General features: G+C 32.3%; 3 protein-coding genes across 3 annotated transcripts; all 3 read right to left on the bottom strand.

Annotated features, from left to right (window-relative positions):
• Positions 1-3,445: 3,445 nt before the first annotated feature.
• Positions 3,446-6,612, bottom strand: LOC110697304 (probable WRKY transcription factor 23). The gene is made up of 3 exons (XM_021874678.1): positions 5,020-6,612; positions 4,463-4,606; positions 3,446-4,361 (listed from the first exon to the last, which is right to left on the bottom strand). Exons 1-3 carry the CDS (start codon positions 5,649-5,651, stop codon positions 3,839-3,841), a joined length of 1,299 nt encoding a protein of 432 aa, XP_021730370.1. The 5' UTR covers positions 5,652-6,612; the 3' UTR covers positions 3,446-3,838.
• Positions 6,613-9,941: 3,329 nt separating this feature from the next.
• LOC110697397 (uncharacterized mitochondrial protein AtMg00810-like) lies at positions 9,942-10,538 on the bottom strand. The gene is made up of 2 exons (XM_021874775.1): positions 10,393-10,538; positions 9,942-10,302 (listed from the first exon to the last, which is right to left on the bottom strand). Exons 1-2 carry the CDS (start codon positions 10,536-10,538, stop codon positions 9,942-9,944), a joined length of 507 nt encoding a protein of 168 aa, XP_021730467.1.
• Positions 10,539-13,120: 2,582 nt separating this feature from the next.
• On the bottom strand, positions 13,121-14,209 carry LOC110697396. The gene has a single exon (XM_021874774.1). The coding sequence runs from the start codon at positions 14,207-14,209 to the stop codon at positions 13,121-13,123; it is 1,089 nt and encodes a 362-aa protein (XP_021730466.1).
• Between the last annotated feature and the right edge of the window lie 6,658 nt (positions 14,210-20,867).

Genomic DNA, 20,867 nt, shown 5'->3' with positions numbered 1-20,867 from the left:
GGATCTAATTCCCACAATGCATGCCTTTTTTCTAGGGGAATAAACATTTTCCAACATAGTTGTTTATTGTCTACAATACATGAATCAATCTTTATGTACTAGCGAAAGAGTTACTCCCTTTCTTGCAACAGAAAACTATGACTTTTTTACTAAGCAAATTGAGGAAAGAATATCACATCCTTCATTATCATTTTCTTTCCATTAAAATTACTTAATTATTGACTACCAATAAGGATTATATTTTTTCTTGGGATAATTTTATCAAAATTTGGGGATCCAAAAATACTTAAGGCACTTATGGTCGTTATGGATTTAGTACGTATTGATATCTCCAAACATTTAAGTGGTAATTTATAGGTTTAATGCAAACATTCTGGGTTAGAGTCAAAGACATACCAAGTATATGAGAGGACATCCAAACAACACCTAGGGCGGAATTTAGGTTGCACGGACAACTTATGTAAATGGTGCATTTTGTAATCATCATATATTCATATAATAATAATAATAATAGTGAAATAAAGATACTTATATATAATATAAAGGACAAAGAAAGCAAATAAATTGTACTCTATAAAGCTTTAAAAGTTTCGAAAATTGGACACAACTAACATAATAATCATGAAGAAAAGTTAGGAAGAGAAAATAAATCAAGGATCTTAATTAAAAGATATTGCTATTTCATTAATGGTCAAATGTGATGCTATATATGTTGTCTGCTTGTCTCGCGGTATAAGCTAATTAAAAGAGCTATACTTTTTTTTAATCTGAATAGTTAGATTTTGGATGCAACCTCAATTGCGCTAAGTTTGTGGCTTTTTTCTCTATATCTCTAACGTTGTCTAGAAGAATACGGTAATTCATTGTGAATTTGCACCTTCTTCCTTGAAAAAGTCAAACTCTTGATAACATGATTGAATAATCACTAGAAGCTATTAATTCACACTATTGGGTCTAATCTATAGAAGAAGAAAAAATTCTTGAGATTTTGTGTAAATTCTTGACCTATATAATTGCAATAATTAACCATATAATAAAATTGGTTATAGTCTCAAAATTGAACCTAAATAATAATTCACCAAATTGGAGTAATTTCAATTCTTGGATGAGTTAAAAATAGAAAGGTACTCATATAACAATGTATAGTTCATAAAAAAGAGGAGAATAGTTACAAAACGAATAATGGGAAATGCTGGGTATATTTAAAGGAAGCGTGTACAGCTAGTAATTCATTAAAATATAAGAGCAACAACAATCATTTGTCTGAAAAGTTATAGCCTGTCTACAATGACTAAATGAAATGGAAAGATAGACATGGCCAACATAAGCTTAACCTCTTTGGAGAAACACTTAAAAAGTTTAAAGTCAGTAAATAAGGCATTTTAAAGTTACCACCTTTTCGCTCACCTTGTGCAAAGGTGTTGTGGTGGTAGCAATCTATCTCTTTCTTCACCAATATCTTTGTTTAAATCCCATTTCGCCCCTTCTTTTCTGAATGGATAATAAGTTGTTTTCTTATTCTTTGTGAACTGTTTTAATTTAATGTCGATCTTTAAATTACAACGTCTAAATGAAATTTATAAACTATGTTAAAGGTTGAAGAAAGTACTCAAAGTACTATTATTTCTGCTGCTATATAAGAATCAACTTCTCTAAGTATCTCGAGTTGAATTAGAAAAGTGAAGATTATATATCTTATTAGTATTAATTAGTACTCAAATTTATTTTACAACTTTGGTATTAGTATATGTGTTGTACTCAGTTTATGCTATTTGGATTATAATAAAAAAAAAAGGGGGGTTAATAACGTTGCATAAGATAATTTTTTATGTGGAACTTTGATCATCTTTTAGTAGTTGAGTATGAATTCACAAGAAGACGAAAAGCAACTAAACACAACACTTTTAGTTTTTCTAAGGTTAACTTTAACAAGATTTCATCCCTTTTATATCACGTTGTGAAAAGAATCCTTTCTCCAGTTGAATGATTAAAAATTCTTCATTCTACTCTTAGACAACATACCTTAATTACCTTTCAATCACTTCAAATCGTTGGCGTCTACCACTCAACTCAGGTGGTAGACACAATATAAGTCCGATAAGAATCTATCTTTTTTGTGGCCAAATTAAAACCGCGAGGAAGCAATTAAAGAAAAGCCACTCCTACGTACATACCGTCACAAGGACTTACCAACAGGCTCATAAACCCAATCAGTCATAAATTAAAGAAGCAGCTACCTAGCCATCCAACAATCTAACTGAAAGTAATTAAAACATCTCAACCAAAATGTAAGACCATTCCTCAATTAATAATAAGAAGCAAACTAATAAGTGCAATGCATTAAATTGATAAAGATTGTACAATAATCAATTTTGAGTAGCTCTTTAGCCTGATAATTAAACACCACATGTATGATACGATAGGGAGTGATGCATATGGAATAGTGTGGACTAAATATAGTTAGCGTGCACGATTATATAATAAGCATGGTTCCATTAATTTGGGTAATTTAACACCAAAGTTTATTGAGAAAGAAAAAATTGTGCCATAGTACAAGGAACACCGTATGATCAATGTTCTCTTAAATATTATTCCCTCCCTTGTCAAAATTTTGGTTTTTCTTGTTTGATTTCAATATACTCTATCTCGTTTTGAAAGGTAAGTGTCAACAGTCAGCTTTAGACTTCTTTGCACAATTCAAGGAATCATACAAAATTACTCAAAGTCTTAATAGAAGGTCAAATTCTACGTGTATCACAAATGTAAAATAATAGGGGAAATATGCTTTAACACTACTTTCACAATTATGAGCAAGTTTATAATTATACTCCATACAAGTAGTTACGTACTAAGCATTTAGTCAGTTACAGATTTGGGGTGATACCAGATTTTTAAAATAAATCTTATTTATGTCATTACCCTTAGTAAAGTTTGTAACTCTCTCTACATCGGAAAACTAAACATTGGGTATCAACAAATAAACAATACATAGAAGGTTTGTCTGAACACGTATATGCATAACCTTACCATTAACAAACTCACTTAAAGAAAAGTGCTAATAAAGCTTTGCTTCAAAATCTTAAATGAGAAGATTAAAACTACAACTTCGATATGTATATTCCATCATCTTTAGGGTTCCTTATTCTATTTGCTTTCAACAAGGAAAAAAGCCAGGCCACAGGCTCAATTTCCAAAGCTAGGTAATGCTACAATTGTCTTCATTTCCCCAATATATTACTTCTAAAGTTCCAGGCACACAAAAAGAGAAGCTAATCCTCTGAAAGTTGCACTCATCCAAAAATATATGCTCAATTCCAAAACCCTAACCCTAGATAGCTACTGAGATTAAAAAAAAAATATGTCATTTATACACCATAAATAGATAAAATGAATTGCAAAAAACGCATATACATACATTACTCCAAATATATATAGTGAAATGATCTAAAAGGGTAAAAATTTACTGCTGAATATTCTTCATAATAACTGAGATTTGATTAAGAAATAGCTTGATCGATATACAGAAAATATAAAAGAAGAAAAGAATATAGGAATTTCATGAACCCAATCTACCATGAAAGTTACATACCCCTGAACTAGAATCTTCAACCGAGATTACTGAGGGCCTCTTAAGAAATGATGAAGATTAGGTCTCCTTCCTTCTCCTCTTCGTCCTCCTTCGAAAGTTAGCGAGCTAATGCCTACTTAAAACTAGATAAGCAAATGATAAAGACACAAAAAAGAAAAGGGGTATACTACTACTGTTACTACTATGTGACAAAAACCCCAACATTATAGTTTTATCTGAATAGAGAATTTATATAAAAACCGTGATTTTCTATTCTTCTTTAGTTGGTTGTTGATCATTACGCATTTGTGAAGGCACAATATCCTGAAGAAGTCCATCATCTCTAACCTGGTTCGAAGAGGAAGAACAAGGAGGACGCAGGAGAGCAATCGAGTTAGGTTGTTGTTGGCCGGCACCACCACTAGCTGAGAAGCTCAAGGATGTTGGAGTTGGGTTATGAAAGAAACTGGGAAATTGCTGCTGCTGATGTTGAGGATAGAGATTGTTAGATTGATGGTAGTGTTGAGGGTGTGGGAAGAGAAGAGTGGAAGATGCAGCACCGCTTCCACCAAAAGCAGATGGGGTGGTGGGAGCGGTGCTGCATTGATTCAGATGGTTTGGCATCGAGAACATCCCCATGCCGATGCTAATACCAATCCCTCCACGAGTCATCACCGGACATGGGTGAGTATGTTGCCCCTCATAGGTGGTCATCACAACAGACGGATCATCAGACGATCGCTCCACTCGCTTCTTCACCCCACATGCTGCCGTGGTGCAACGATAATAGCTCCTGCGTGCAAATCAACCAATTTCAGTACTCACTCTTCTCGATACATAAATTATACAAAATGACGAGCTCGATCATAATCATAAGTATAGTATTATTATTACCGCGGAAAAGGGCTGTTCTTAACGGCCTTTTGGCCGTACTTTCGCCAACGGTAGCCATCATCAAGGTGATCAACCTCGCTCTTTGTCATGAACGCGAATCTCGGCTCCTTGGGCCTTTTCTGGTTCTTCTTCTTTGGTTTCAACCTATGTTCATACCACCACACAATAGTACAAATACAATTAATATAAAAATTAATTAAAATTCATAAAATTAAAAACCCAAGTCCTTAGTTACTAAGGAATCAGCTATAAATTCAAATCAAAAAAACCAAATCCCATTGACCAAATATTATTCATCTCTTCAATTTTTAATTATCCCCCATAAAATCAGGTTTGACTAAGTAGTTAGTCAAGAGTAAACAGAGCACGGGATTGTTAGATTATATACATATGTATATGCCCAATCAACAAAATTCTTTTCACATGAATTATTTCGCACCTTTTTTTATTTTCCAACATAATTAAAATTATACTCGTACATAAAATAAAATTGATTAATTAATTATGTGTACTAATTTAAGACACAAATATTAAAAATGTAAGAAGAAGAGGCATACTGTTTCTTAGTCTTGTCCTCTTCATGATGATCATGACCATCGGCAGTCTTACTCTGCTGGTGAGGCAGGTCATCGTTGACAGCATCCGACGACGACGAAGAAATAGAGAGAGAATTAGGGGTAGCGGGAGTATTAACAGCCTCCGATGAGTCCCCGGGTACGACGATAGTTGAACAACCACTAAAACACGGATCTATTACTTGAGTCGTCTTCACAGGCGGAGGCGGCTGCGGCTGCGGCTGCGGCTGCTGCTGCACTATCACTTGTGCCGTCGTCGTCGTGGTTGATGGTAGCGTTAAAGACGTTGTAGCAATATTGGTGGTGGTCGTAGTGGGTGGGAGCAGATCGAATAAGGAATAATCTTGGAATCCAAGCATATTCATAAACCCCGGATGATTATTATTACCTTTGTCAAAGCCACCACCACCAGTACCCATCATCAACATATCGAATGGGGTAGCGCCCGGAACGTCGAATAAGCTGTTGTTGTATCCGAACATCATCTGATCGGAGAAAATACTTGTTGTATTAGTACTACTAATACTATGACTAAGGTGGTTGTTGGTCATATCTATCATTTTCGAAGCGCCCATTTCTTCAACACTAATAATCTTATGCTTATTATCACCCATCAAATCTTCATTTGAATAGAGGAGAGAGAATATATGAAGAGCGAATGAACAAGGGGGGAAGGGAGAAGGGACTGTTTGGTTTAAAAAATAGGAGAGAGAGAGAGAAATGAAGGGAAAATATAAGTGTGGGAAACAGGTACAAGTGATGGAGACCGGGAAATGCCGGTGAAAAATGAGGAGAAGAGGGTTGGCTTGCAAAGTACGGGTCTGGTGAATAAATTGGACGGTTTTTTAATTTTCTGCCGCATTTAATGCATTTTGGACCGCCTTCTCATTGGCTCTATTATACACTATAGTTTTTGTTTTCATAAAATATTAAATAAAGCTTTTATAATTTCATGGGGAGTTCATACTGTAGAAGATGGTATTGTGTGGAGAACGGCTAAGGGGGTAGTGTTATGTAGTAGTACAACTTACAAAAATAACGCGGGATTTTAACCATATTAGTGTAAACGGGATCCTCATCTACACGTGGCTTGACAAAAGGCAGAGCCTTTTTATGCTATTTCCCACCCCACTTTTTTTTTTTTTTTTAGGATTAAAATTAATGGATTATAAGTTATTATTATTACTAAACTTTTTTGCAACTTTTTATTTTAATTATGTAACATAAGACTTGGTCAATTTAAGAAATTGATAATAAGGTCATTGGGAAATTTTATTTTTTTGTAATTGGGTTGCTAATATTTGAATAAAGTACAGTTAGGATAGTGATGTTACTCGATTGGAGATTTGTGTGAGTAGATTAATTAAATCCATTTTAATGAGTAAGACTCTCGTACTTTTAAGTGTATTTTGAATATTGTGATTGTGGTACTTTGTGATATTTGAATTCTTTATATCTAGAAAAGTTTGGTTGATGGTGTGACTAATTTTGTTAGGCTTAATATCGTTTTAAATTTTGAGGACAAAGCTATATATTACAGTAGTTTATTATCAATGGAGTCGTATTATTCAAAAAAAAAATAAGGGTAAAACTAGTTCAAGTGGACATTTTTGCTTTGGGTTTTAATTAGAATGTATATTCATCATAAATGTGAGTATCTGTTTAATGATAGTAATTGAAAAATTAAAAAAAAAAAAAAAAAACCTTTGTACTGTTTGCATGTATGATGCGATATGAGAAAATATTAATATGTAATATTAGAATATTATGGCAAGTGATAATAAAAAAATGAGAAAATTTAAGTCTATACGAAATGCAAAGTTATTGCCTTTTGTCTTGAGAAAGAGAGCTACAAAATTGTAAGAAATAGTGATGAGCGAGCTTTGTAATAATTCCATGCATATTTCCTTCATGTGTTTTTTTTTTCGAAACAGAAAAAAAAAAAAAAAAAAAAAAAAAAAAAAAAAAAAGAGAGAGAGAAGAATTCGATTTCATTATAGGAAGAAGAAAAAAAAAAATAATAAACAAGAAGTTTTATTTATTTATTCCTCCTAATAAGATACATGAAAAATGTTGATATTTCAAATTATAAATGACCTCTCCAATCCTTATCATAATAATAATTTGCTTGCTTCTAACTTGTCAACTAAAAGAGCTAAAATGTTTTGTCTATTATTCTATTACTAATGTAGTTGTGGCCTGGATAAATTAAAGTTTAAATGACTTAATTAGCCGTCAAACTCATTTGTTATTTTAACGCGTAATTGAACATATTAATATTTAGACATATGCATAAAAAATTGAACAAGGCAAAAAAAAAAAAAAAAAAAAAAAAAATTGACAAGCTAAAAGGAATAGATTAGATGGAGTATATTGCAATGAGTATTTAATTTATTAAATACAAAGTAAGTTATTTTTTTGCAAATGTAAATATAAATTTAAACAAGAAAACAATATCATATTTGTATAAATCATAATGAAAATATCAAATATGGGCATCCTTAAAAAAATAGTTGCCGACTAACATTAATATAAAAATTTGTACGTAATTCACCATTTGTCCAAGAGAAGCTATTGCGTGCGGATGTCCACACGCAAATTTCCGTGTGGCAGACTTGGCTGATATGTTTTACTTGTTGGCTGATATGTTTCATGTGTTAGCTGATATGTTTCATTTATTGGCTAAATATGATTTTTGTGTTGGCTAATATATTCTTTTTGTTGGCTGATATATTTTTTTCCCCCTTTTGTTGGCTGATATCAAACATCATTTGGTTTACATGTTTCTTTAGTAGGCTGATATATTTATTTTGTTTGTTGATATGATTTTTGTGTAGGCTAATATGACCTTTTTTTTTGAAAATTTCACCCCTGTTGGATTATTTATAATTGTTTATGCAATTGATGTGAATTTTTGATTTTAAGTCTATACGAAATGCAAAGTTATTGCCTTTTGTCTTGAGAAAGGGAGCTACAAAATTGTAAAGAAATAGTGATGAGCGAGCTTTGTAATAATTCCATGCATATTCATAGTTTGTGTTTGCCCAATTACCCTCTAAATGTAAAAACGACAGGTTCATTCGAAAAACGTTCATTAGGCAAGATGTTAGTCAATTAAGACAAAATAGAAGCTTAACCTTTTTTGTCTTTTCGCCTTTTCCTTTATTCTTATTCAAAAAATAAAATAATTAAATAAAACGTATAAAAATGTTTCATGGTATGTAAACTATTGAAACGTGGCGCTTTTGAGATAACATAGCTAGATGCAACTCCCTCGTGGCTTATTATCGTAGTTCATGATCATATTAAGTACCCCTCTTAATTTCATTTCTTCGTATATTGAGATGACTAAATACGGATTATAGTGTTAATGATGCTGATAGGCATATTTAACTGTTTGATTTTTTTTTATTCTGCTTAAAATGTCAGAGCATTGTTATTTTTACGGTAAATAAAACAATATGGGTAAAATTTTAAAATACGAGTATATGTTTTCCGTGAAAATGAGAGATTTTGTTGATAATTAAGAATGCAAGCTTGTAAAATTGGTTCTCACATTGTGAGTTCTAAATCAAAAGTTCAAACCTCGTCAACATTTTATGTTTGTAAAGTCATAACTACGAGATTCTCTTAATATACCTTCCTCTTTACTCTCAAACGCTAAGTTGTACAATAGCTGGACTAACTGACGTATAATAGTATATGGTGTACAATTGTACATATGTACTGCGTTACGATCCTAGAAATAAAAGCACGGAAAATAAAAAAACGCGTGGGAAGATTATGTAAAATGTCGGAAGAAATTGGGATCCGCCAGGACATCCGGCATAATGCCCCCTCATTCTGACATAAAAATCGAGTCACCGTCATTTTTATTTTAGATCCAGCTTTGTTTTATCTAGAGATCCATGTTCATTTTCCACTTACATTATTTTTTTAGTCAATCTTAAACATAAATTATATCCCCCTTATCAATTCACTGCCGTCATAATCACATGTATCATAGAATTAGCTTTTTTTCATTTTAGAATTATGTAGGTGGGTTAGCTCAATTGTGGGTCCATTTCATCTTTGCTTGATTGTGATATCTTAGAGAAGTTTCATGCACCCAAATTATCAAATTATATTGCGTTTTAAAAGTTATGTGATGCGTACATAAATTAATCTAGCAATCAAAGTACTATTAGTCCACACTATAGCCTTTATAATTATAATTCAATAATTCGTACTCTTATATCTCATGATCATGATGCTAATTGTTGCCAACCATTTCACTATGATTCATTAAAAATCAAATTTATTTTCATTGGGTGTCATAAATATGCTTTCCTTAACCAACCTATTTTCCAAAATAATAATAATAATAATAATAATATGGTTGAAAGAGTAAATAAGTTTGTGTAGGATAATTTCTTAAACTTGAATTCACTTAAGTTAATTTCAATAAAAATAAGAACCACATTGTGCAAACTCAGCTCAGAGTTTGTTAGAGAAGAAATAGAGAGGGAATTTAGAGAGAAAATGAGTGGAAAGAGTAGTTGTTATTTCTTTCAAAATGATCTTACAACATTAACAATAATGAGGAGCTTTAAATACTAGATATTACAACAAAATATGTTACAAATAGTTACAAAATATCTACAGTCTCAACAGCCCCCCCCCCCGGTCAAGAATGAGTTGGTTGTAGCAAAGCAGACCATTCTTGAATTGGAACCTGACTAAACAAACCAATCTTCTAGGACAAAAACCGATGTTGATCTGACCCCAGAGGCTTGGTCATAATGTCTGCCAACTAAAGAGCAGACCTGACATGTTTCAGTTGGATCAATTCAGACTGAACATTCTCTCTAATGTAATGAACATCAATTTTATGATGTTTGCTCCTCAAATTTTTCAGCTATATGCTAAGCAGAAATGTTGTCACAATACAGAAAAATAGGAGTTGGAACTTCAACTGATGATAACTTATGCAATAATCTTTCCAACCAAACTAATTCATAAGTTGTGTGACTCATACTTCCATACTCTGCTTCTGTAGAACTCTTGGAAACTGCTTTCTGCTTCTTTGTTTTCCAAGAGACCAGGGCATTCCCAAGAAAGACACAATAGCTAGTCAAAGACCTTGCAGTATCAGCACATGTGCCCCAATCAGCGTCACTATAGGCACTCAATCTGAATTCAGAATTAGCAGGATAGAACAAACCATGATTGAGAGTGCCTTTCAAGTATTTGAGAACATGTATTGCATCAGTCAAATGGGATGATCTGGGAGCACTCAAAAACTAATTAAGCTGCTGAACAACATATGATATATCAGGTCTAGTCATATTCAAGTATAGAAGTTTCCCAATCAACCTAATATAAACCTCTGGATCTGAAAGCAAAACCCCATCATCCTGACTAAGCTTCATACCTATGCTCATAGGAAAAAGAGCAGGATTGCAATTCTCCAAATTCTGATACTTAAGAAGATCCGGTATATATTTCCTTTGATTCAACATGATCCTAGTTTCTGATCCAGAAACTTCAATGCCAAGGAAATATTTCAAGCTTCCCAAGTCTTTAATAGTGAAAGTTGCATGAGTGCAATATTGATTTTAACTTTGATATTAGCAAGCTATCATTCCCAGTTATAAGCAAGTCATCTACATAAGCAACCACTACCACAAGAAAAGACTTCTGATTCTTCAAAACAAACATCGAGTAATCTTGTTTTGATTGCACAAAACCCCAACTAATCAGAAACTTGATCAACTCCTTGTTCCAGCACCTTGAAGCTTGATTTAAGCCATACAAAGATCTTTTCAATCTACAAACTTGTTTTGGTTTGGCCTTGGAATAACCAGGTGGAGGTGTCATATACTCCTCTTCATCAAGAAAACCATGTTAAAAAGCATTATTAATATCTAATTGCTGAATATCCCATTTCTGAACTGCTGCCAAAGCCATAACCACCCTTACAGTTGTCAGTTTAGCAACAGGACTAAAAGTATGCTTAAAATCCTTCCCTGAGATCGCTTTATCTCCTCTTGCAACAACTCTACCCTTACACCTTTCAACTTCACCATTAGGCTTGAATTTAGTCTTATACACCCATTTACAGCATATAGCCTTTTTACCAAGTGGTAAATCTATTAATTCCCAAGTATCATTGGCCTCCAAAGCTTCAATTTCCTTGTTCAGGCTTCAATCCACTCAGGATGTTCCTTAGCTTGATTATAAGTAGATGGCTTATAAGCAGTCAAGACATTTGAAAGACTATGCATAGCTGCGCTATCCAAATGAACCAAAGAAGGTTCAGAATAGACATTAAAGGAAAGAGAACTTTCAGAACTGACAGGCTGAACAGATTTGTGTTTAGGCAAGGATAAAATGAAATCATTGAACTTGGTTGGAAGTTTAGAAGGTCTAGAAGACATAGACATTGTAGGAACATGAATATGACCAGAAGAAATTGAATCAGAGACAGGAACAGATTCAGAAGAAGAAGGAAGAAAATCAGAATTAGAACTAGACTAAGAGAAGGGAGAATTAAAATCAATATGATCAGAAGAAGGATGAGAAAGTTGTTTTGAACTAGATTGTTCAGCAGCTAGAATAAAAGGAAAAGAATTATCTAGGGCAGGATTGACCAAAGGAAGAGAAGAAGAAATAGGAGTAGATGGATCAGGAATCTAATTTGACTCTCTGAAAGGAAAAACAGTCTCATCAAAGTAGACATCTCTACTGAGAACAACCTTATGAGTGTCCAAATCATACAACTTGTATCCCTTTTGAGCAAAAGGATACCCCAGAAAGATGCATTTCTTTGCCTAGGAGCAAATTTATAAGGAAGTTTTTGTGCTGGATAACACAAGCAACCAATGATCGATTCTAAGATGACTGTAATCAGGTTTCTTACCAAAAATAAACTCATAAGGAGATTTGCAACCCAAAACAAAACTAGGCATCAAATTGATCAAATAGGTTGTAGCCTATAAGTAATCACCCCAAAACTTATATGGTAATGAAGCATGAAACCTAATAGTTACAGTTGTCTCAAGCAAATGCTTATGTTTTCTTTCTACTCTACCATTCTGTTGAGGGTTCCCTGGGATACTTCTTTGGTGAACAATACCTTTGGAAGCAAAATGAAGCCTACATTGCTCTTGAATAATTTCAGTCCCATTATCACTCCTTATCACCTTTATTAATTTACCAAACGGAGTAACAACATACTCTAAGAAGGCGGCAATAGTGGAAAACACCTGTGTCTTAGAATGCAACAAATGAGTCCAAGAAGTTCTAGAATAATCATCCAAAATGGTAAAAAAAAATAGATGGCACCAGTCAAGGAGGGTCTAGAATACTTTCCCCACAAATCTATGCGAACCAACTCAAACAAATCAGCAGCATGAGAAGCAGAAGATTCATAATAGAATTTATGATGTTTACCCAAAACACAAGACTCACAACCAAAATCAGAAGTGTTATTAACATTTCCAGGAACTATTAAATGTTTCATAGTGTTCACAGAAGGATGACCTAGTCTAGAATGAGTAATACTTGAACTAGGCTTTACAGTATATGTAATTGTGTTATTGATCAAAGGAGAATAAGAAAGAACAAAATTATTAGGAAAAGAAAAAGAAACAGAAAATCTATATAGACCTGAGTGCCTTTCTCCAACAGCTTGCTCTTGATCAGATGCAAGGTCCTAAAAATAACCACCAATTTATTTTAATCAAGAATCCTTCCTACTAACAACAGATTGTGTTTAAAAGTAGGAATATAAAAGACATCCTTAAGAGTCAGACTATTGTTTAAAGGAATTGACCCTACATAATCGATTAACCAAATTAACAGTTCCATCTGGCAATGACACTTTGATTAGTGTTTTAAGGTGAGTCAATTTATCAAATAATGCCAAATTAGATGCCATATAATCAGTTGCACCTGTATAAATTATCCAGCTATTTTGATCAAAACGAGGCAACAAGCTATCCTGAGTAGAGATAGAACCAATACCAACAAAGTTAACCGAGGCTGCAAGTGGATTATCCTCAGATGCAATCTTGTGTTGCATCATCTTTAATACTTCATTTTAAACTGCTGATGCTAGGACAAGATCAACAGGTCCAGAATTAGCTGCAAAACCACTTGATTCACCATAAGCTGGCGGAGCTTTGCCAAGAATACCATTAGCATCATTAGCTGCATTATATGCCATTCGAAACCCAAAATTTGACACAGTTGCAGAAAGCTTAGATGCACTAGACAATGGAACCTTATCTCTGTTCCACCAATCAGGATAACCATTCAATACAAAACAAGCATCCAGCAGATGACCTCGTTTCTTACAGTAATCACAGAACAAATCTGACTTAGGCTTCTTCACATCTTTCTTCTGGAAAGTATAAGAAGGTTTAGAAAAAGTTTTCGCAACATGAAATGCACTCATTTCATATACAGCCTTCGCATCACTCCAGCGATTCTGCTGCTCAACTTGCTGTAAAGTATAATACGCCTTATGAACAGTAGGAAGAGTATCAACACTCAACAAATTTGTAATAACAAGATCATATTGCTTGTTCAAACCAGATAACAATTGCATCAATTTGTTACGCTGATCATTCTCAAGAACTTTCTTCAATATACCAAAGCTACAATTCTTCATAGCACCACATGTGCAATCTGGAAAACCTTTCAGAAGTTGCAATTGATCCCAAATAGCCTTCAATCGACCAAAATACTCAGCAATTGAAGCATTCTCTTGTTGAGTAGAAGTCAAAGAGCGATGTAATTCAAACAATCTTGGAGCAATTATATGCCCAAACCTCTCTGAAATCTCACTCCAGAGTTGAGAAGAAGAATTAACAAACATAAAACTTTCTGCAATCGATTTATCAATTGAATTCAGAATCCAAGACATCACCATATAGTCATTACGAATCCATTTCTGACAATTAGGCGAATCTTCAGAAGGAATCGCAAGAGTTCCATCAACGATTTGCAATTTATTTCTAGCAATCAACGTCATTCGTACAGTCCTGCTCGAGTTCAAGAAATTTGAACCTGTCAATACATGAGTAGCCAACTGCATACCAGGATGATCACCATTACTAAGATAGTAAGGATCATTGAAGTTAATTCCATGAGAAGAATTGTGTTGAAGTGTTTCAGAATTCGCCATTTCAATCAAAATCAGAAAATCGCAATTCGCAATTGAAATAAAAAAAAATCGCAATTCGTAATCGAAATCATGAAATTGCATGAAATGTAATCGAAATTGAGAGAGCGGAAATCAATCAAGATTCATCAAGAATCGCAAAAATTCACCAGAAAATTGAGCCAAAAAGCTCTGATACCATGTGCAAACTCAACTCAGAGTTCGTTAGAGAAGAAATCAAAAGAGAAAGAGAGAGAGAATAAGTGGAAAGAGTAATTATTATTTCTGTCAAAATGATCTTACAACATTTACAACAATGAGGAGCTTTAAATACTAGATATTACAACAAAATCTGTTACAAATATTTAAAAAATACCTACAATCTCAACACACATAATATCCAAATTTATATTATACATGCAATAGGCCAAACGGAATACATCTTTATAAACTACAATATGTTGAATTTTTTTAATTATCCACGCATAAATCGTCCCACATAAATATGAGACAACTAACCATTTTATAAACTAGAGAAATTACTCCTATTATTGTTTTTAATTGGTTATAGAATAAAACCTAGTTTGAACTATGATAACATACATTTAAATTCTAAATACAATCGTGGATATCCCTTAATACGAGTATTTTTGTAAACGACTCTTGATCTTTATATCAGCGTACATGGTTGGGGATAAATAAAAAGGAGCGTTGACTGTGATTTGCTTCGTGAAGAAGTATGGGAGAGGATAATCAGACAAAAATGTTGTGTGTAATTCGGGAAGAGTAGGTGTTTATTCTCTTCACCCAAAGCTCACTTTACCGCATTCTTTTACTAGTTCACACATTCTCCAATTAACCAAGAGTACATTTTTTTTAAAATTTAGTACCACTACTTTAATTTTTGAATAGTATTACCTAATACTAAGTCAACATGTATAAATTATACCCTACTAATTAATGTGTACGTAGGTAGTCCTTTTGGATTGATAACTAAATTATCCGTGGCATATTATATACTTGCACTAAGTAGGTACTTAATTGTTTTATTTTGAAATCATAAGGTACTTAATTGTTTTTATTATAGAGTATGTACTCTCTTCATTTTATTTTTTATTTTATATTTGTCTTGTTCACAATATATTATAACTTGAAGAAAGAGAAAAATTATGATTAAGTTTATTCATCGATATACGACATATATCAAATGAGACAAACATTAAGACCAAAATGAAGGGAGTATTATTATGCTCTGTTAAATTTATCCTCAAACAAGGTTTATGAAGATATTTATACTCAGCAGATTAGATGGCTTCTCTAATCCTAAACATAATTCTTGATAAATTGATTTGTTCTCATTTGATACCACAAGTACAATACATCAATGACTTAAATTAGTCATACCTTAATCATTAATCATATAGATTTTGAAAATTAACAACATAAGAATTTATATATTCTTTCATTTCTTTGTGATTAAATCTCACACAAAGTACTAGTTTTCAAATAGTATTAAATGTAATGAATAATTCAAGCTTATAAAATTGTTTAAGATCTTTTTATTACTTCTTTTTTCCGTATATATTTAAGATCTTTTTATTACTTTTATTTTTTCGTATATATTTAAGATGATTTTTTTTTTAATCATTTGGTAATTTCCTTTTTCCAATAAAGAAAAAAATAATAATCTCCCAAGCATATTACTATATCAGCTAAAAGGCATCGGGGGTTTTGGGGGTGGTTGACAAGAGATAGTGATTTATCCTTAGATTTAAGATTGCCTTTTAAAGGGCTTTCTTTATTTTTGAGTATCCACTTGCGAAAGGGCCTTTTTAAGGGCTAACTTTGGTAATTATATGGTCAATAAACATTGCTGAAATATAAAAAGTTAGTCAATAACATTTTCTACTTTTGGTGGTTAGGAAAAGGGGACCTTAGTCACATTTGAGGTGACAGTTTTAAACCAAAAAATTAATTGTAATTTTGGACTATTACATTATCAAAAATACTATGTCCACCACATGAATATTAATTTTTCATCTTTAAAAATGTTTAAATATCATTCATGTCACTCTATATACTGTAATAGATTAATAGATAAAACTTGAAATTATGACCAAATATCAATAACAATCTTCAATAAGGGCATTGGTGAAATACCTTTCACCCTTTTGTATATGTTCAATAATTTAGGCTATAATTCAATTGAGCTTTCAACCATTTTTTAAAATAAGATCTCGAACCAAATCAGCTTGTTAATTATGATCTAAAAATTAATGATATTATAACTTTCTACTTTTAGGTGCCTCAAAATCATTACACCTTTTACAAACTACATCTATGTTCACACTATTTTGTAATTTTCTTAAATATATGTGTAAGTTAAATTATGAAATTAAAATAAGGTCCAAGGGAAAGACAACATGTAGCATTATTATTTATTTATTGGGTACCACATACTTTGTTGAAACCAGACAATTTGTGAATTGCCCTAATTTAGCCTGCCAGTTGACTGTAGTCGCATTCACATATAAACTGAGATATGATGAGGCCAATAAAAACCCCAAAAATATAAAAATTGCCATTTTATAAATTAGTAAACGGCCTTATTAGTATTTGATAAGGTAAGACTATCACGGCAATAGTCAAACTTGTAATGTTGTCTGTTCAACAACATACAATTTAAGTAGATACTTGATAGTGAAGGGCAGTGAGATACTTATAAATTGCCGCTTTGATTATGTTAGGGGTGGATCCAATGTGTCTCATGTTAATGCCTCCTAGTCTCCTACGTTGCACATATATACTTTTTAGGTATCTTGTCATAGTAGAAAGACCTCATCTTTAATTCTCTAAGGGTGCGTTTTATTTACCTGGTTTTTACTTAAATTATATGAATTTATATCTTTACTCGTTTAATTTAAACTTATTTTAGTTCTAAATTAAACTTGAGTAACTCTTATCATTTTTTGTTGTTGTTGTTGTTGTATTATCATGTTGACTTGAAATATTTATCAGTATATAACTCTGATCATTAACACCTTTTATTTTTAGGTAAAAGTAATAATTATATAAAGTTGACATTATAAAAATATATATTGAAACAAATCTTGTAAGTTTACATGTAACTATGTTTTTTCAGATAGATAAATTATCAACGACGATGTTCAAAATGGATATATTGAATAAGTACAAATACTCGATAAGGTACAAGTAAAAAAAAAATAAAATAAAGAAGCTGTATTTTTTTCCCCTTTCCTCTTTATTTCTCCATCTCCATATAATTTATCTCATCTTTGCACATATTTTTTCCTCTCCCTTCTCTCTCGATCTTTTCCCTCTTCTCTTTCTTCATGTACATCTTTGGACTCTTTCCTTATTTTGCTAAGCCATAATTCTAATTTAATTCACGTAACATGTGGAGTAATATTTATTATGAATGAGGATTTTACCATTTTACCCTATTACTGTAGAATCATTAATATGACTAAAGTACTTATAAGCTAAGATGAACCAAGCTCTCTCAAATAATCACATGCAAATGATGCAATGTTGTGTCACCAACGTGGATTCTATTTATTTAATTTCAGTTGGTCAAAGTTTTTAAGGATGATACCTAGTATGTATTAATTTTCCGTTTATAAACACTCTTTACATCCAAAAATATAAAAATATTGTGACAAATAATACCCGTAGTTCGTAGATTATTACAGATCTGCGTCACCGAATGCTTGATAGCAATATACGTTTTACACCGTATTTTATTAGATAACAACAATTGGCAGGTCCTCCATCTCATAAAATAATTGCATCTCCTTCAATCCGTTGACCCTTTCTCTACTTCTAGATGTTTGACCCCTTGTGAGAACATCATCCGATAATTGCGGCATCTAAAGATCTCTAATCTAAGTTTAAAATTGTATTTAAATTCGCCTTATTGATGCAAATAATTTAAATAAATAATACTAGTAGCCTTTTATATGATTTAAATTATACTTTTTCATTATCATTAATAAAAAAAATTAAGAACCCATCTTGGATCGGATGGGAGCCCACTATTGGGCCAGTTTGGACCAAGGCCTAAAAATGCCTTGTGATAAGTCAAAGTCAAGACTCAAGAGCATAAATTTGTAGGTTAATAAAAATAATAATTAAAAATTGAGAAAAAAATAAGAAGAAAATACATAAAGAAAATAAAGTTTTAACGCGTCAACACAGGAGCAGACAAATTGGGTTGCATAAAAGTAATAAATATACTCCCATTAAGGTGAAGACAAATCGGCCTAGATTTGCGTGCACGTCACCCATTAAAATATTTGTACCATTTTTAAAATATATATATATATATATATATATATATATATATTTATATATATATACTACATATTTTTCAATATGGTACACTTTCGTAGATTATGCTGCATGATGCGGCAATTTCTTTATACGAGTGCAATCGATTTGGCTAATTAGCCTATTTACACAATTGAGTAAATTTGTTTACCCGTTAAGATTTAGGGTAGTTGATAAGAAGTTCACCATATAACTTTCAGATTACTTAGTCGAAGTCTAATTAATCAAGCGTACGGAGTACTTAAAAATTAAAATATTGGTCCTCATATTTGCTTAGGAATGAAGGAAAGAGAAAATTGATTTGGAATGTTGGACCCGTGCTAATAGAGCCAATACAAGAAACTAGTTGTATGTTGGATTTGTTGGCATGCATGAGGTAGAACGAAAATTGCAAAGTTATGGTGACGAAGTACAAGGTATTAAAAGTTGTAACCAAGTACATTTGTATAAACCATACTATATATATGTCTACATAAATATATATATTGAACGCTTCGTTTCCCTAACTATTTTAAGACTTTGTCAACCTTATTAGTTACCTAGTATGAAATTTTGTATAATTAAGGGTACTTATATTAACATGACAACATTCATTTACCTTTTTCTTCTTTCTTCTACACAAGTCAATTTTTGAAGATGGAGAGAGGAGGGAGGAGGTAGGGAATCCCTGAACTTCCAAGCAAATGTAGATACTAGATAGTGAGGCTCGTAATTGAAACCTTAAAGTTATAAGACGAGTTGCCCCACCATTTCCACCAAACTTAGCTTGCTTGATTGTTTTAATATTGTGTGCATATCTAATTCCATTAGAATTGTATTATGACTCTACTTTGTTTACTTAACGCGGTATATATTAATGTAATGGGGACAACCCGATTCAAGGGCATTATATAATCTTTCATGGTGTCAGAATCGATCAGATGATATTTCTTCCTAAAACCCTAATCTTCTCTACACAACCACACTTCCCACCTCGCGCTCTCTTTGGCGTAACCAATACTAGCTACTACTATTTTATTGATTCACTAGTGTGTGGCTCGGGCGATGCCCCGGGTTGCTAGTTTGTACTTCTTTAATTTGATAATTACGTTCTACTGTTAACTGTTTGTATTGTTATTGCATGGTTCGAGCGTTGTCTCGGGTGTTATAGTTTTTATTTTTTTTTTATTTTTACCTCATATGCATTTATTTTCTAATCTTGTGAAATATAAATAAAAAATATAACCTCTAATTTACTTAATATATTAAAAGAACATATAATGTTAATTGTGTGAAATTTAATTTAAGATGTTAATCAAAGTTGGTTGAGATGGAAAATGTATGACCTTTGTATTTTGGAGGTTAAAGATTTGGTTCTTGCTCAAAACATAATTTATTTTTTTAAATGAAGTGGCAAGCTTATGTGGCGCATAAACCTTAAGATAGTGACATGGCATTGTCCAAATACTTTGAAGAGTGCCACGTGGCACCGTTCCTTTGAAAGGAACGCCTTTTAATTAATATATAGATATTTAACTTTTAAACCGTAGCATGATTAAATTTTAGCGCTGTTAATTAAATTTGTTAATCATAGTTGTATCCTTAAATTTTCAAACTTTAGCGTTAATTAATAAATTACTAGGCAACTTAAAAAAACGAAGGAACTATATATATATATTAATATTGCATCAAAGATAAGAGCTAATCCGGCCTTCAATACTCATTTAGACCGTCTATGAATTATTCTTGCCATTGGTTAAAGACTGAATTTAATGGAGCATATTAAACTTCAATAACTAAACTGTTAGACCATATTGACTAACGTTATTACTTCTAGCCATTAAAAAAAGTATAAGAGCATTCCGTACCAGACATTTTAAAACAGAAAATCGTTGTGTTAAATAGAGAGACTATTGTTATTATTGGCAAAAGGGTCAAACAGTGAGGGGGCAGTTAGCTAGAAGTGGCATTCATTGCTTGGGTTCCACTTGGAGGTCAATTATAGGATTTCCCATATATATGTAGACAAGGACAACCCCATGAAGAAGAATGAATTTGACTTCATAAGTATTTCAACTTCATACAATATATTCTATTACTATGTCTTTTGGTCCATTATTTCATTTCATTGAATTGATATAAGGTAGCAGCAAAAGTTCTATACTTCCAAGGAAAAGGCTGCCAATTAAATGGATGGGAAGGATTTTAACCATGTTTTTTACTTGGTCTGTTTGGGTAAGTGTAAGAATTGAAAGTTCAATAACAACAATTATCAATGCAAATGTTGGATTACCATATATAGTTGAGCATAGTGTTATGCTTAAGAAAGATTAGGACGGAGAAGACAACTTGA

Source organism: Chenopodium quinoa, unplaced genomic scaffold (genome assembly GCF_001683475.1).
Source record: "Chenopodium quinoa cultivar QQ74 unplaced genomic scaffold, ASM168347v1, whole genome shotgun sequence".
Taxonomy (NCBI): domain Eukaryota; kingdom Viridiplantae; phylum Streptophyta; class Magnoliopsida; order Caryophyllales; family Amaranthaceae; genus Chenopodium; species Chenopodium quinoa.
This window is presented reverse-complemented; position numbering and strand designations above follow the sequence as displayed.

Excerpts from the sequence above, each read along its gene's own strand:
- LOC110697304 (XM_021874678.1), bottom strand. The coding sequence starts at position 5,651 with ATGGGTGATAATAAGCATAAGATTATTAGTGTTGAAGAAATGGGCGCT. Across the intron at positions 4,607-5,019 it reads GAGGACAAGACTAAGAAACA|GTTGAAACCAAAGAAGAAGA; the intron begins GTATGCCTCTTC and ends GTATGAACATAG. Across the intron at positions 4,362-4,462 it reads AAGAACAGCCCTTTTCCGCG|GAGCTATTATCGTTGCACCA; the intron begins GTAATAATAATA and ends ATTTGCACGCAG.
- LOC110697397 (XM_021874775.1), bottom strand. The coding sequence starts at position 10,538 with ATGTTGAATCAAAGGAAATATATACCGGATCTTCTTAAGTATCAGAAT. Across the intron at positions 10,303-10,392 it reads GATCCAGAGGTTTATATTAG|ATCATCCCATTTGACTGATG; the intron begins GTTGATTGGGAA and ends GAGTGCTCCCAG.
- LOC110697396 (XM_021874774.1), bottom strand. The coding sequence starts at position 14,209 with ATGGCGAATTCTGAAACACTTCAACACAATTCTTCTCATGGAATTAAC.